We start from the raw sequence: 17,794 nt of genomic DNA, 5'->3' as shown, positions 1-17,794 counted from the left end.
TGCGAGTGTTCCCTAAATAAATGATACATTAGATACAATTGCACATTGTGTATCGCGGTTGATGAGGAGCAGGTAATATCTCAGAAACACGAATAACATCCTTTCCTGTTCTCACCCATTCGCTTCCAGGGCAAGTGACCACCAATATATCTCCACCTACTTTTTACAACGTAACGGGATAAGCTGGGATGTCCCAATCTTTTCTATTTGATTTTTTACATTTTTGAGCCGTTCAAATTTGATACCATCACAAGACTAATGCAAATGTTAGTTTTCGGTGACCAATTCGCATATAGTTGCTTGTTATTTGGTTACGACACACATGGTTGTCTTAGATCTATTTCAGGGCTACATGCCCGGGATATGGAACCCTCGTTGTCGTTAAAAGTTCTAAAACTTTAAACAGCATTTGAGCATTATGCATCTTTGTTTTGGTAGACAAGAGAAATTAGTTATGGATTGTTTGAAGTCTCCCTACACAATCTCTAATGAAAATGTATGCTGTACTGTTCAAAAGATAAGTATGTTTAGACAACTTGATGCATCTATCGATTTATATTTCTTTCAGCGGGAAGGCCCTAGGTTTAATGAGAGTACTTTGTTTCACTTCACAATATGTTTTTTTGGAACAATTCATAGATCCATGTTTGTTTTAACAAGTATAAACATTCCCCATGCATACGTGTTGAGTAGATTGTACTTGTACGGTTGTAATATGCTGAGAAAAGAGCTGAGAAAACGCCTTCCGTTAAATAAAAGGTCAAGATGGCGGCCTGTTGTTCATGACATACTCCGTGACATGACACCTTATCATTCTCCTTGACACGGCCTCCAGACATGGCCATTTTAGGAAAGGAATTTACTCGTGAAAACGAATATTTTCCACTTCGAGTACATACATACATTCCACTTCAACATACCAATATATAGTTTAAAAGTTGACAAAGTTCACAGTAGTGCAGCGACATAGTAAGACAAATTGATTAAGGGTCTGTGGTAATATTCGAGTTCACGAGAAATCTTGAAATGGGAAATTTTTAAGTTGTAGCCAGAGGCAATAACTAGGATGTCTTGTCAGTGCAGAGTGTAAGTGTCAACAGAATCGCCTGATTGTGACAGCTGCCATCGTCGGGCAGGACACGCGTACGTTTTTGCGAACACCTGGTATCATCACTACTTGATAGAGTTTAATGAACACATGCTAATGATATAGTCGGAATCGTACAATCGACTCTGCTTTATGCAGAGCTTTCTTATTGAATGGTTTTGTAGCTTTTTATTTATGTGAAACAGTGCAGACAGACTAACCATATTACAGACAAGGTTTAGCGGATCAAGAAAAAATCACCTGCAAGGACCCAGAACATACCATCTCGTCAGAGTTAAGGACATAACCAGTACACATGGACAACATCCGGTGTGCTTTATCCCGTTAAATCGACGCCCATAATGGCAAAGAGTAATATGTAAACTTGACGTCACTAAGTTGTTGATAAGAGTTGTTGATAATCTTGTCGGAAGGTTTAGTAATGACCAGTTGAACCTGAGCCGTCTGGTGAGTATGTGTGTTATATTCATGTCAGATGTCAGACTGAATGATGTATGCTAAACATTATTGGCTTTACTGGAAGGCGTGAAACTGCCTCATCTGTTTCTTATTTATATATATATATATTCATAAACACATGCTAATGATACAGTCGAAATCATACAATCGACTCTGCTTTTAGCAGAGTTGTCTTATGATCATAAACATGTTTATGTGGTTTTCATCCCTTTACAAGCTTGTCAAACGAGAGATGACCGTCGAGGTTTGGAACACAGAATTAGTATTGTCGGGCAATGGTTTAATGAGACTCGTAGCACTTCAGGATCCTGTCTCACATATTTGATGTCAAACATTTGAACAAATACGATTTTGGAAGGCTGGTTCACTTCATCACAGTATCTGAAACTACATACCAGTACATTTTCTTGAAGATATTGATTACTGTAGTCGGATTTCATTGACAGCTCCGTGCTCCGGTTTACAGATTTAAACACACGTGTCAAGTAATATGTAAACGAGGAAACAGAATAGAAAGTTCGTGTATTTTCTTCATTTAAATAGTGCTGTTAGACAGTCAAAGTTATTATATTTTCCGAATCGATTGGGTTAAATGTTTACATATAAATACAAAGGATATACTGATATACTGATTAAAGAATATATAAAAACAGCTCAGTGAAAACACAACAGGAAAACAGCGTTATCGCTATCACGATGGGAATTTTGTTTGTTCATATAGTAGAGAAAATAAAGTCCTATAAAGCCTTAAGAAGTTAAAGGCACCGGGGTCGTTTTATGTCAAAAGGCAATTTGTAAAATATCAGTGATCAAGGGCCGTAACTCTGCATGCTCCATATCTAAAAAAACATGATGCAATTAACCCTGGAAATAATTGTTTACGTAACCAATTTTCGAACTCAGTCTTGACAAGTACCTTGCTTGCATTTCATTCATGTAACGCCCGTAGTTCCTGAGAAGACTAGCAAGGGCCATAACTCTGTATAAATTAATTAAAGACACCAATTTCCGAACTCATTTAAGATCATGACCGGTAATATCAGTGTGTATGATTTAATTTCTCTAACTTAAAAAGTTTTTGAGAAAATTTGTCCCCTTTATGAAGCGGACGGAAGGACAGACGGACGGACGGACGGACGAACTCCGTTCCTATATCCCCCACACCACTTCGTGATTGGGGATTATAACATGGAATTGATATGGACAAGTGTAACTGTTAGAATCATATTAAACCATAAATGACAATGTTGAAAGTCCGTTTTATAGTTGATGTTAAATAAGTTTCGTCAGTGAAACGAAACCAGGTCACCGTATACACAGGTCTTTTACACTTTGTCCCTGACAGTGGGCGGTGTATACAGTGACACCACCGTAACGATCCACCCCGATGGTTGTCACAGGGAGGTAGTGCTCACTAAGACAGTAAAAGGTGGAACAAGCACAATTGCCTGGATCGAACATCCCTCAACATCCACTAATAGTGGGCGCTGGAATAACAGATTGTGAAGAATATAATGACGTGAGATCAACTGATGAATAACAACATATGTGACATCATCACATTGAAAAGTCAAACGCTGATAATGTAATAGTATATAATTATTTTATGCAACCATTTCACGAACTTGGTGACCCTTTGCTATTTCGATTAAAATCATATTCATCAATATCAAGAAAAAAAACAATTCCATTTTTGTCTTAGAATGCCTACAAAAAATATATTTGAAGTACTTAAGACACATGTTATTTCATGATTAGATGTCTAATGAACTGAGAGAAATGTCGAAGTGCCAAAAACATGTCGAATATTGCCAAGCATGTTACAACAAAAATAAAAGCAAATCTTTAAAATATGAATATATCGAATTTTGTAATGTTCGTAATTAATTTCAACATTTCAGCATCTTTACCATTGACAAAGATAGAGAATATACCAAACTCGACGCCACATTATGGCTGCTATTATGGCTGACGGTATATGTCCATTCTAATATGCATTGATGAGTATTTACAAATGGGTATATTGATTGTAGTGGCCAGAGGAATGAATGAGCTGCTTTTACACAAGGTATCATTACTTGTTAATAGTGTTACATTGTAAAGAACATGCTTCCCCAAAAGATCGAAAATTGCGTAAGTGTATCCCTTATTTAGAAATTGCACAGATAGAAAGTTAAGATAATGGTTGGAAACTAATTCATGACCCACCCGGAACGTGACCTTTGACGAATCGTGCGTTCAAAGCAGCTCACGTGTATAAAAAGAAGAAAATGGTTCTGGTTTTGGGCCCCCAAATCATTCTAAGTGTTGTCATTCCAAAATGCTAATTACCTATCAATTTTCTAATTTTGACTCAATTTACCAGGATAGGTCGGATTGTAAGACGAACTGTTTATTTTTGAAATGAGCCATGCAGTTACATACATTGCTATGATATCTGCTCATCGTATGTGATCTGACAAAAAGAATGCCAGAGATTGCCACGTTCGTTCCTCAAGACAACGCAGTTGTCCCAGTCAGACTTGCTTTATCTCCATGTATGAGCTCCTATTAAAAAGAAACGCATCTGCAGTTTTCAAGAGATTCCTTTTTTTTACGTTTACAAGGCTTCCAAGTCGTAAAGCCTGGTAGCTTGTGTGTCGACCATTGTGGGTTACAACTCCTGCTCATGGAACCAAGAAACCTGCTGATAATCTACGTCTATGTTGGTTTTCAAAAGGCATTTAGAAGTTTGAAGAACAGAAAGATATGAACCTTTTTGTGTCTGAAATAACTAAGAATTCACTATAACACGTTTCAGGACTACTTCAGGTGCACTGTGACTGCGTATATATTACCTTTGTACATTAATCCTACCATAAATGCACATAAATGCACATATCAGAAGGTATATATAATAACTCACATACAAATACTCAATATTCACCTGATAAGGTGACAGAATGTAGCCCCGAAACGTTGTAACAAATAATAGAGAAGTTGTTATCCATAAAAAAACGTTCATATCATTACGTCTCTGTCCATTACGTCCACTGTTTTACATGTTGTATTTGCGAAAATACATTACTTTTTGAACAACTGTATGCATATGCTGCCTGTTGGCCTTATATCAATAGTCAGATCCGTAAAGGATTGATGATGATAATAATGATGGTGATAATGAAAATAATGGAGAAGTATCGATCTCGCATCGTTTAGTCCATGTCCAAGTTAACGATATATCATCTTCCTGAGGCAAGGGAGTTAACTGACTTTAAAAGTCCAGTTTCCACCCTTGCCGAACTAGGCTGGAATTACTGGGCTCGATCGTTGCGCCCCAAGTGGCTATTACCAATTATGTCCCTTCTAAGCCTCTCCTATGGACCAATCAGATTCCACCTCTCGTATCACTTGCGTTTGCTTCACACAAAATTGTGGCGCCCAGTCAAGACGATCTGATCGAAAATCAAGATCTATATTGTGATAAAACGGGTCATCGCGAAATGCATCAAATCACGTGAGCACCTTGATTAAAAACATGAAAGGATTTGGAAAATATCTGCTGACAACGAATTGGCGATGCACATGCTTTGCAAACCCTGCAATCGATCGAAATCTGCACGACAGTTTACGAACCGGATTTTGATTTCGGTGCGCGATTTTGATTAGACTATTCATAGACTCGTTAGTCCAGACAAAACGTAACTCCATAATACCAGCCTAGTTCGGAAAGGGTGGAAACTGGACTTTTATAGTCAGTTAACTCCTTTGCCTCGGGAAGAAGGCGATATATAGTCTTCGACACTACGCCAAGGTCACAATCCAGTGAACTTTACAATTCACAGAAAATGAAATGGATGCTGGCCTATTTCACTTTGAGCCTGTCAATAGGCGGTGTGTACAGCGACACGACGGTGACGATCCACTCTCAATGGTTGGCACAGGGAGGTAGTGCTCGCTATGACAGTAACAGGTGGAACAAGCACAATAGCCTTGATCAGGAGTCCCTTATTCCCGAATGTCGGAACCTTCGGACTGACGCTGGGCGCTGGAATAACAATGGCTTTAGTTATCGTCTCTTCGAAGATGTAAGATCACCTCATACATAATACCAGATACTACTTACTTGATAATACATTCAATTTGTATATAGAGATATTGGACCTTAACATTGAAAGTTCAGTGACGATTATACTTTATTATTTATAATATGTTCATTTCAAATGAGATCTAAACAGCAGGAAGAACTTCAATATTTCTTAAAATATCGTGTTGCAAAAATATATTTCTGCTGTGCAGGCACGTGATACTAAACCTAGCTACTGAACTGACAGCAAATTACTTTCAAACAATAGCCCACATGCAACAGCAGAAATGAAAATATAATGTCAATACAACTGAAAATAAGAATGACTAAATAAATCTTGACGCCATATTTTCGCTGCTGTTCAGGTTGACATAAATGTTTTTGTTAATATGCACTGACAAATGTTTACAAAATGTCACTAAGTGGAATATTATATATAACTTTATACAGCCAAACAAATCAGAATACAGTGTAAATGGTAATTGTTTTAAGTCCTGTCAGTAATGTTATCAGTAATTGTTTATCCACGGGGCGTTATTGCATGTAAAAAAACCTTCAGTCTCTTCACAACCACTGAACATAAGAAGAAGTGTGACATCGTGTGATTTTAGGTATTCTGCCGACATGATATTTATGTTAACATACATTGCAAAACAAATGGGGGCATGTGCCGCATTATGATTGGTTGAAACACGCTGTTAAATGTGATTTGAACTACATGTACTAAGGAACATTTCATTGCGTATGGTTACTTCAGTTCATAGGTATCATAATCCAAATTTGGAAACATGACATTGGACATGGGAACTATAATTCGTTATTTAATGGGCGTGACTAATACTTGTCAGAAAAACTGCTTTTCAGATTTAGCTGCGTGAAAGTCGTCATGGAAGCGTATGACGCCATACCATTCCGCAGAGACGTCACCAAAGCCTCACAGCAGTTTGAACATACTTAGAAATAGGCTGCGATTGTATTTTCTAGGTATGAATATTTAATAACTCCTTAAGACACATCATGTTCTTCTCCTAACTGAATGTTTACTTGATAAAATAAATATTCAATTCAGTGGCCTGAGGATCCAAACCGTAGCGGCTACCCAGATCCCAGCTACTTGAAGAATGCCACCAAGCAGAAGGAACTGTTTTCCTTGTACCTTGCTAACATTAACAGTGGTTATGAGAACGACATGATCATGATGTCGAGAGGTAAGACAGTATTAATGCACAAAGCCAAAAAGGGAAAAATACCATAATATATCGAAATAGTCCAATACGCAAACAAGTGTTATCAAATATACCAGGATACAATGTTGTACATAACGGTTTCATTTGATGTTTGTTTCACAACATCAAATGAATATCTTCCTTATTGAGCGGGCAATATATTGTTTATTTATGTTTATTTTCCATCACAAGGGACAACTAAAAGTTTCATCCCTAAATGATATTTTTAACAATTATATCAGTTCTCATTTAATTCTTGGTGTGTTTTTTAAAGAAATAGAATTGGTCAAGACATTTTGATTGACATGTTTTGGATATAATCAAGGACTATTTTTTATAATTTAATAACTGAGATTCTTAGTGGCTGTGTCCTCGAAGGAGGTTGAAGTAGTGTAAACGTATTGTCCCCCTGCGAGGGTATGTAAGACCACCCCTATCAAAGTAGTTTTATTTCTGTCACATGTGTTGTCTTAATGTTTGGCTAAATTGATCAATAATCGCCAACAGGGATGATGTAAATCCTGCTGGGGTCCATACAGGTATTAAAGGTACTGTAAGTCCCCATTGTCCCTATTATGGTGAAATACCTTTCGTTGCTGGCGATCTATGGGCCGTTTTTATATTATATTGTTATATATAGTTTTATCTTTTTATGGTTGTATGCTAGTTTAAAACTTAAATCTGTGATGTTCTAGTTATTTTACTGTCCTTTGTTGAGAGGCTTTTATTGTTTAAATGTATATATTATGCATAACATTTGATAGTCACGAGGGGCGGTGGGGTAGCCCAGTGGTTGAAGCGTTCGCTCGTCACGCCGAAGAGCCGGGTTCGATTCCCCACATGGGTACAATGTGTGAAGCCCATTTCTGGTGTTCTCCGCCGTGATTTCCCTGGAACATTGCCAAAAGCGGCGTAAAACCACTCACTCACTTATAATCGCTATATGGCTGTAATGTTATTTTTGATTTTCTTAAGTAAGGATATTGCAGAAAAGGTCGTATTATAACATACAATAGTAACATAGTGACTTGTAGAAAGGAATTATCTGATGATGCGAACTTTCAAAATACACATCACGCTCCAATGATTTATACCATTTTTGGCCTAAATGAAGTGCTTTACAAAACAGGAGACACTATGAGACAAGAAGGTCGAGAGGCATGTGGTATGTTATGCTTCTTGATAATAAAAATTCTGAAGAGAACAATCTATTTCTATTGGACAGTACTAAGCATAATAAAACTGAAACACATGAATCAGAAGAACAAATCAAGATGTGATGATGACTTTGGCAATGATATATCATTCTTAATTAGGCCATACATTTGAGGCTTCAAGTATTGAAAACCGTTTCTTTTGTGTTCATTTACGAACGTGTTTTTTCACATGCTATTTACAGGTTTGTTTTACCCGAGTTGGATGAACCAGTCCGAACATGCAGGTCAATTCCCCAACAACGTCGATGCTGCTGCAGAGTTCATGATGTTGATGGTGCAAGGAGTTTATGATTTCACCAAAGGACAGATCCCACCCTACATTGAACCCATGAATGAACCGGACACCAAATTTAACATCTTGAATTTCACAACAGTTGCCACGTTCCACAAATCAGTTGCGGAGAAACTCCATGCAAGATTTAACATCAAAGTTACTGGTCCCACACTTGATGGTTTCGCCAGAAATTCGGACAGAAACAACTTTACCGACTGGAAAACAGTGGCAAATTTCATGGACCTCACTTTAGACTATTTAGATGTGTTTTCCTTTCATTCGTACAACTCACTTATAGTCTCGGGAAAATCTCACAATTTCACTGGGATGAATGAAGCAAGGTTAGTAGCATTTGTCGACCTGGTTGAAAATTATGCCTCTCTGAAGACAGGGAAGATTGTCCCCCTTGTTATCAGTGAGTATGGTCGCGACATCGTGAAAGGAATCAGCCCAACTGCTCCATCAGCAATAGTAGATTTTGCAACAATATACCACTCCAATGCCCACCGATTTACCCAGCTAGGTCTTAGGGAATACATTGACAGAACAGTGGTGTTTCTTTTAGCCAATAATGAATATCCTTTTCCCAACTCGCAACTTTTCACTAACCGAGGACGACCTAAACGTGTCATCGACGTCTTCAAGTTCTGGTACAAATTCACGCCAGACTACTCCTTTATCAGAACTACCAGCCAGTATGATGGAGTGGAACGAACGGTGTCGCCGTTAGCAATGTCTAGTTCCCTACATAATGAAACCGTCATTCTTTTGCATAGCTATTCTCAGAAGTCACAGGCCGTGAAGCTAGACTTTGAAGACGACTGGATCAAACCAACCAATGGAGAAGCTACTTGTATCACCATCAAGGACGACTGGTACCCAGTCATCACATTCAATGAAACCTTCGATATCCAGAAAACCCAGGGAATTGTTGAACTTCCTCCTGAAGCAACATGTCACTTCACATTCAAGACCCCCTCAGACCAACTACCTAATGTCACACTCAATGAAACCACATACTACGGAGCTGATACACTTATATCAATCAAGGGCAATATCGCCTTAACAGTAATAGCTCTTCCAAATGGTCAATATCACAGTGCCAGACTGAGAGTTTCTGCCAGTTGGCCGATTAATGAAGAAACAGTGTATCATATCTTACCTTGAACCTCCACCTCCTTGAATCTTTCTATAAGCTGTATGATGCCAACATGATTGGAAGTACCACCTTTTGGGAGGTCTGGGAGTTTGCTGTCCCAACCTCCCTGTTTGCCACCGGGCCTAACCAAGTACAGATTCACTTCTCTAACAACATGACAGCGGGACATGTTTCTTCAGTTGCTCTTGTCACAGCCAAGTTTGTCCAAACTGACTTAAAGTCATGATAATGATATATTCCTCAACTTTGACATTATTAAACAAATTCCATCAAAATGTCTTATGTCATTGTTTTTATATTCCCAGGTCATCAGACGAAATACATTTTTAACAACAGCGTGTGTTGTCCAGAGCATGAATCTAAATTAACCAGCATGTCACTTATTATTACTTCAGGTGAAAGGTCCATAAAGTACATAAAATGTGTCTGAAAACAATTTTCATCTGTCAATAAAATAAACTGGGAAACTTTTAATGAGATGGTTGTAAAGGGTTCTGTCCGTTTGAGGAGTGCTTTGCATTCTATGTTGGTCTGTTTTAACCCCCGGTCAGCACTTTGGTGTTGCTTGGATGTTTTTGCACGAAAAGGAATTTTCCCGAAAATGATGGAAAATAGTTCACTGTATATTTCGAAAAATACGAAGAGTTATAAATCAGCTATGTCTCAGCTTGCATGTGGAGAAATGTGGTAAGATGCATGTGAAATGGCGCATAGGTGTAATATTTTTGTGTACATAATTCTGGATTCAGTATCGAATAGGTAATCATCAATATGCATGTGAAATCAGCTTGTGGGCACAGTCATACTAACCTAAGCTAGTTATGCGAATCGAAGTAGCTAAATCTACCCGTGACGTTCCGGTTTAGAATAGGTCTTCAGCAACCCATGCTTCCCGTAAAAGGCGACTGTGCTTGTCGTAAGAGGCGACTAACGGGATCGGGTGATCAGGCTCGCTGACTTGGTTGACAAAATACGTCGAAGTAGGTGCAAAATTGGAAAAGCAGATCTTAGACCCCGTCGCACACTAGCCTTATTTCATAGAATTATATGCATATATTGGGGGACAATGGCAAATAGATTTTTGCATATGGTTACCATTGAGACAAAACTTCAAAGAGAAATTTATAGTGCAACATAAGGGAAAGTTGTTGGGTAAATTTCACCATACTAATCTTGTGGTGAAGTGGAAAATAGCAAAACAAGGTCAAACAGGCCCAAACAGTCCACGGACATGGGCCATCATTGAGGCCCTTTTGACAAGTGTATTTGTCGCCCCTTAGTCAAATAATCACTCTTTGTACATAAAACTCATGAGACCAAAGGCCAAAAGTAAATAGTCTGGGGTGTGTTATAAATTTACACTTCTTCGTTTCATACCATGATACAATTTCTTTTAGTTTCTATACCGTCACACTAATTTACAGATTATGTTGACACGTGGATTGTGGTATTCATCTTCACTACAACCGTTTTTACATATTTTTAAAAAAGTCAGTGTTCTTTTTAAATGCCTACATATCTGGTTGTTTTAATAAATAACTCATAAGAACTGCAACATAATCGAAAAGGAGCCATTCTAAAATTAATTTATATTTATTCTAATGCAGTTATTAGCTTTTCTTCAACTGAACAAAGAACCATGTCATTTTTTTATGTACGTCTTTCTAAGGTCTGTGCCAGATGGCATAAATGTTGCTGTAGCAAAATATAACCATATCGACATTCATATTACATGTTTTTACTTTTTGTTGCCCAATTTATTTTCACAGAGAAGCATCGTATTACATAATTTTCTAGGTTATCATGTAGATGGCACATTGACTAACGCGAACTTTTTACTATCCCTAAAACTACTATAGCTATACCTTCCACATTCATCTTATACAATAGCATTTTTGTACTACATCTTACACTGAAAAGCATTGTATATCCTTATGAAGTGGACTCTTTCAATGAATACCAAATGTTCTAGGGCGGACATTTCAGATCCATGCAATATAATCGGGCCTATTTTGTATCAAATATTTTACAGTAAACAGTATATGTAATAGATGACGAACACTTTAAGATTTTTTAATAGTCCTCCTCAAAACGTCGAATCATGATCAAGAGCAAGGGACCGATATAGGCCTTAAAAGTGGAGATCTCTTCTCTGTGACGGACTATTTATATGGCACATGACCCTGTTATCCCCAGTAACCACGACCCTTGCAGTTTTAGCATGCTCTTTAACTTCTCCGCTGTTACTGCTTGACAAATGAAGATGAAATTTGTCACATATGTTCCTGGTAATGAAGACATCTAATATTTCAAATAATTGCAGCTATGTTAAAAGTTGTTGGGTTAGAAATTCTTCAATAAAACCTAGGGTTTTTTTAAAATTAAGAATCACAAGGCGCAGAAAGTTTTTGCACTAAATATCGATACCATAAACGATGCTGCTACAATCATTGATTTCTTTTTCCAAGAAGCTATGGCACCATATTTGCTTCTTTTACGCACTACAGATTAGTGTCACCACAATAAAATTGAAAAGTCATCAAATAATTGTTTCACAATTCAGGTTAGTTACAGCGCTTTATAGCTCTATTGTTTCCTTTAGTTCTGTTGTTTCGTTTGGAGCATCGGGAACACAAAGCATCTCACCCCTATTGCTTGGACCGATGCTCATGATGTCAATCACTGCATTATCTGGCCCCGATTCCATAATTTACAGTCGGCCGTCTTATAGCGGCAATGATACTGATCGCGGCGTTAAACAACAAACCAGCAGAATGATATTAAGAGATGTTTGAACAATACAAAATCGTCAGCGTAGGTTTTTTAAACAGTGCTGATCTGACAGATAAAATGCGTATCGTCTAAGGAATTAGCGTTTCAGTGATAATGTAATAACAGCTCGTCGTTCTACAAAAGTTGGAGGGACAAAGTGACTTGCACAACATGTTGTCTACCCTATCACCGCACCTACATACCGGCGCCGTTTCTTATCATCTACAAACATCTAGAACAGTAGTGTCAAGGCCACCCATAATTTCCATGAAATGTAACTATAAAGACTCTCGCTCTTAGTGCAGGGTGTAGAGATCACGAGTTAAACCTGAACCGTCTCGTGAGTATTTATCATGTATTGTAACATCCATGTTAGACTGAATGACGTATGTATGGCTTCACCGGACTCTTGTTTTTTTTCTAAACAAGGTAGTAAACCAAGCGATAATCAGTGGCAGGTTAGCAACTCGGACTTATTATAGTCGGTCAGTGGTCTACAGTCTCGGTAGACCACTGACCGACTATAATAAGTCCGTCTCGCGTTGCACTAAGGGATCCTAATCTCGATATTTTATGTCAAACCTTGGACCAAATAAGACTTTGGAAGGCGTGTTCACTTCACTACGTTATCTAAAATCACGCATGCAACAACGTTTTCATGGGTATATCGGGCCGCCTCCGTGCCCGGAGAGCGGAAGGTCCTCGGTTCGATCCCCGGCAGTTTCATACCAAATATGGCACTTGTTTTTAATGTGCCTGGCGCTCAGCATTAAGCGGCTAAAACAAGGACTGGCCGGCTCAAAATCAGTATACTGTATCTGAATGGGGTGTCTGAATGATCATACTTTATAATCGGTATTCGGACTGGTATACTCTGTATGACGGCGGCCTGTAAACAATAGAATCTTGACTAGACAATTCAGTGACTGATATCGCGCGCAACGATGCACGCCTTATTGGTACGATAACACACAATCAACCAAGTACCCGAGCCTGAGCAATTAAGTCGCCTGTTATGACCAGCATAGGTTGCCACGCCTATTCTAACCCGGAATGCCCACAGTGGAGATAAAAATTGAATGCAATATTTAATTGATAAATATAATTCTTTGTTTGAAAAGAAACTTTAAGTTTAATCAAAGAATACGATATACTGTTGTTACAATGCAAGTTGCTATTCCAAATGGAGCCATTTTAAGTAGTAGCTACTCACCATGTATTGGAAGTATGTAAGTGTACAGGGGATTTATTAATGTATATTTTTAGTTGCCGGGGGACGGTGCCATACGTCAGCTGCTTAAAGAATAAATAAATAAATATATATATAACACAGCTCAGTGGAAAGCCTTTTACAACAACACGTAATTGATATGGACATGTATAACTTTATCCATCGTATTGACTTGAGAGCCTCTTTTATGGTTAATAGTAAATATATAAGTGAAATGAAACCAGGTCACCGTATTGTAATGGTTATATTCAAGATGATATTTATTACAGGAAATGAAATGGACTCTGGTCTTTTTCTCTTTGAGCCTGGCAGTAGGCGGTGTATACGGTGACACAACTGTGACGATCCACCCTCAGTGGTTGGCACAGGGAGGTAGTGCTCGCTATGACAGTAACAGGTGGAATAAGCACAATAGTCTGGATAGCACATCCCTCATTCCCAACTGCCGGAGCATTCGGACGGATAGTGGACGATGGAATAACAGAGATTATAATGCTCGCCTTTTCCAAGACGTAAGATAAACTTTTGAATAATAATGAATATATTACATGCAAATGAAAGTTTTCACTATTATTGTTCAAAGCTATATTTGACACTATCAAGTTGAAAGCAAATTATGGTGATAATATATTGGTATATATTCGTTTACCAAAAACGAGAAATCCTGTTACGGGAAATATATTTTGAGTACTGCAGGCACGTGTTGCTACATGTATATCTGTCAACTGAACAGACAATAATGGTGTGGAGCCAATAACAGGTCAAACATTGCCCAACATGTTACAACAGAAACCAAAACAAACCATTAAAATTAGAATAAATTAACTTCTCAATTGTTCGTAATTAATTTCAACCTTTCAGTATATTGAGGGTTTCCCAATGACAATTAAAACGAATATATTAGTTCTTAAGTCACATTCAGAAACAGCATGTCAGCTATTTAGGTTGAGAGTAAATTTTCGTGCTGATATTTATTGACGAATGTTTACTAATTTGCAACTTGAATACAATACAACTAATCTTCTAAGCATATTGATTGAAGTGGCCAGAGGACCCAAACCGCAGTGGCTACCCAGACCCCAACCATCTGAAGAACGTCACCAAACAGCAGGAAATGTTCTCCAAGTACGTTGAGAACATCAACAGTGGTTATGAGAACGACATGATCATGATGTCGGAAGGTAAACCTGTTAGATGAAATGTCCTTGACCATGATGGAACAATTCAGGATAAGGCCAAAACAAACGAATGTACTTTAAATCACGTCCGTGTATTCTGTTAATTCGCTGGACCTCTAGTAGCAAGCATCGTTGGGGCCACGCTGGCTGCCATCTTTGGGCAAACATCACGCCCATTAGTGCACATTGGGGCTCATTTGTGCGACATATGTCCACTGTAGGTTCATCCTCTCTTGCCACTCTGAAGTAGTGCCCATCAGTGAACCAGCGTTAATTGTTTGTTTGATGTTTGTTCGATAATATACATGTAAAGACACCGTACCGCAACGGCGTGGATCTTTGCCCATTATATCAACCAGTGGTTTCTCTGGTCAAATGCCGCCGTCGTATATCTGGGAATTGCTGAGTGCTGCGTTAAACAGCAAATGTATACGTCTACTCCTTATATGATATGTTAACGGGAACATGCAAGCTGATTATCTCTTTTTATCACTTCATTCATAAAATAATCAGATAGGAATGCGGGTAAAAAATGTCCCCTACCCTTACCTACATTTTTGGGGAATTTGGGCCAATAGTTAATCGAGGAAGTAGATATGATGTATGGAGCTCATCAAAAGTAATTCTGACGAGGTGATCTTGTTGCATGTACCAAGTAAATCGGTTTGGTTTATCACATTATCCATCATATAAAAATATCCAACATTCTTCAGCAGATTTCTTGAGTCTCCCTACCTAGTTAGTGTTCTTCGCCAAAGGCATTCGAAAATCTGACTCTTGGTTGATTCTAAAATCAACCCTACTGCAATATAGTAACATGTGTATGTAGAAGTACTCATAAATGTTTAGGTTGAAATGTGATTCCTTGATCATAAAACATTTGGCTGTGTTATAGTTAAAGACACATATAAAATAAATATTATAACATATCACAACAATAAACTCTGATAATTTGCATTAAAACGACCAATAAAGGTATTCATATATATCGAAATTAAAACTATTTGTTTAGGTATAACATAAATCAATATATCCTTATATGTCGAAGCCATTTTCGTATCACTGACAAGTTTGTTTCTCTCCAAAGCATTTTTTTCTCGAAGTACTTCAAAAATACATGTGTCCTTAGATCCTTGCAATATATCATCTCGCTAGCATGTCGCACAACAAATCAACTTCAATTATTTTTCCTTCATTTGTATATTTCAGATGTTTTCTCACATTTTCCTTTCCAATCATTTTACCATCAACATTATTTTACTCTTTTGCTATTTACAGGTATTTACTACCCGAGTTGGATAAACAAATCTGAACATGAAGGTCAATTCCCAAACAATGTCGATGCTGCTGCAGAGTTCATGATGTTGATGGTGCAAGGAGTTTATGACTACACAAAAGGACAGATACCACACTACTTTGAGTCCATCAATGAACCGGATGGTAAATGGCGTATATTAAATTTCACGACTGTTGCCAAATTTCACAAATTAGTTGCTGAGAAGCTCCATGCGAGATTTAACATCAAAGTGTCCGGTCCTACACTTGACGGAGAAACTGGGGCGGCGGATGTAAACAACTTTTTGTATTGGCAAAAAGTGGCCAATTTCCTTGACGTAACTTTAGGCTATATAGATGTATTTTCGTTTCATTCGTACAACTCACTCATTGTTTCGGGGAAATCACACAATCTTACTGGCATGAATGAAGCACGTCTGGTAGCATTTGTCGACCTGGTTGAGAGCTATGTCTTTCAGAAGACTGGAAAGATTATCCCCCTTGTTATCAGTGAATATGGACGTGACATCGTGATAGGAATTGACAAATTTGCTCCATCGGGTATTGTAGACTTTTCAACAATATACCACTCCAATGCCCACCGATTCACCCAACTCGGTCTCAGAGAATACATTGACAGAGCAGTGGTGTTTCTAATAGCCAATGAAAAATATCCAGGACATGATAGCCTCAACTGGTCACTTTTCACTCTTCAAGGAAACGCCACGCGTATTGTCGACGTCTTCAAGTTTTGGTACAAATTCACGTCAGGCTACTCCTTTATCAGAACTACCAGTCAGTATGATGGAGAGGAACGAACGGTGTCGCCGTTAGCAATGTCCAGTACACTGAATAACGAAACCGTCATTCTCTTGCATAGCTATTCTCAGAAGTCACAGGCGGTCAAGTTAGACTTTGAAGGCGACTGGATCAAACCAACCACTGGAGAAGCTACTTGTATCACCATCAAGGACGACTGGTACCCAGTCATAACCTTCAACGAACCCATCGACATCCAAAAGACACAAGGAATGGTTGAACTTTCCCCCGAGGCAACATGTCATTTCACATTCAAGACCCCTTCAAACACACTGCCTTCAGTCACACTCAAGGAAACTACATACTACGGAGCTGATACACTTATACCAATCAAGGGAAATACGGTATTGACAGTAATATCTCTACCAAATGGTCAATATCACAGTGCAAGACTGAGAGTTTCAACCAGTTGGCCGATCAATGAAACAAACAATGTATCCTATCTTACCTTCAACCTCCACCCCCTTGACTCTTTCTATAAGCTGTATGATTCCGACAAGTTTAACAGCACCACCTACTGGGAGGTTTGGGAGTTTGCTGTTCCAACCCCCCTCTTTGTCACGGGGCCTAACCTGGTGCAGGTTCACTTCTCTAACGACATGACAGCAGGATATGTTTCTTCAGTTGCTCTTGTCACAGCCAAGCTGGTCCCTTCTGATTTGAAGTAATGATAATGATCACATTTCTGACGAATTCCCCTATTTGACATCAATAAACAAATTAGATCAAGGTTGCATTGTTTAGATATTCCCAGGTCATGAGACCAAATAAATGTTTAACAACAGCGAGTGTTGTTCTGATCTCGAAAACAATGTACTTGAGGTTATTGTTCTTGTGTGTATATACTAGTATAATGTGTAGTCACACCCGGAAATTGTATGTCTTACCTAAATGCTTATTCAGGCTGGTCTTGTCCTGACATGATTATTTACAGGCTGCCGTCTATAAATGGACTGTTGGCGAGTCCAACGTTTAGCAACAAACAAACAATAAATGAAATATGTATTCAG

The 17,794-nt window shown here is 38.3% G+C and overlaps 2 protein-coding genes across 2 annotated transcripts; both read left to right on the top strand.

Moving 5' to 3' along the window:
* The first annotated feature begins 1,278 nt into the window (after positions 1-1,278).
* Positions 1,279-9,773, top strand: LOC124112404. The gene is made up of 4 exons (XM_048383953.1): positions 1,279-1,555; positions 5,392-5,634; positions 6,703-6,841; positions 8,259-9,773. The coding sequence occupies exons 2-4, from the start codon at positions 5,395-5,397 to the stop codon at positions 9,515-9,517; spliced, it is 1,638 nt and encodes a 545-aa protein (XP_048239910.1). The 5' UTR covers positions 1,279-1,555; positions 5,392-5,394; the 3' UTR covers positions 9,518-9,773.
* A 2,763-nt stretch (positions 9,774-12,536) lies between these two features.
* On the top strand, positions 12,537-17,568 carry LOC124112403 (beta-porphyranase A-like). Its single transcript, XM_046472498.2, has 4 exons — positions 12,537-12,621; positions 13,782-14,024; positions 14,555-14,693; positions 15,969-17,568. The coding sequence occupies exons 2-4, from the start codon at positions 13,785-13,787 to the stop codon at positions 17,450-17,452; spliced, it is 1,863 nt and encodes a 620-aa protein (XP_046328454.2). The 5' UTR covers positions 12,537-12,621; positions 13,782-13,784; the 3' UTR covers positions 17,453-17,568.
* Positions 17,569-17,794: the final 226 nt, after the last annotated feature.

Source organism: Haliotis rufescens, unplaced genomic scaffold (genome assembly GCF_023055435.1).
Source record: "Haliotis rufescens isolate VD_foot unplaced genomic scaffold, xgHalRufe1.0.p SCAF_5, whole genome shotgun sequence".
NCBI classification, from domain to species: Eukaryota; Metazoa; Mollusca; class Gastropoda; order Lepetellida; family Haliotidae; genus Haliotis; species Haliotis rufescens.
Note: the sequence above shows the minus strand (reverse complement) of the source record. Positions and strands in the feature narration are given on the sequence as shown.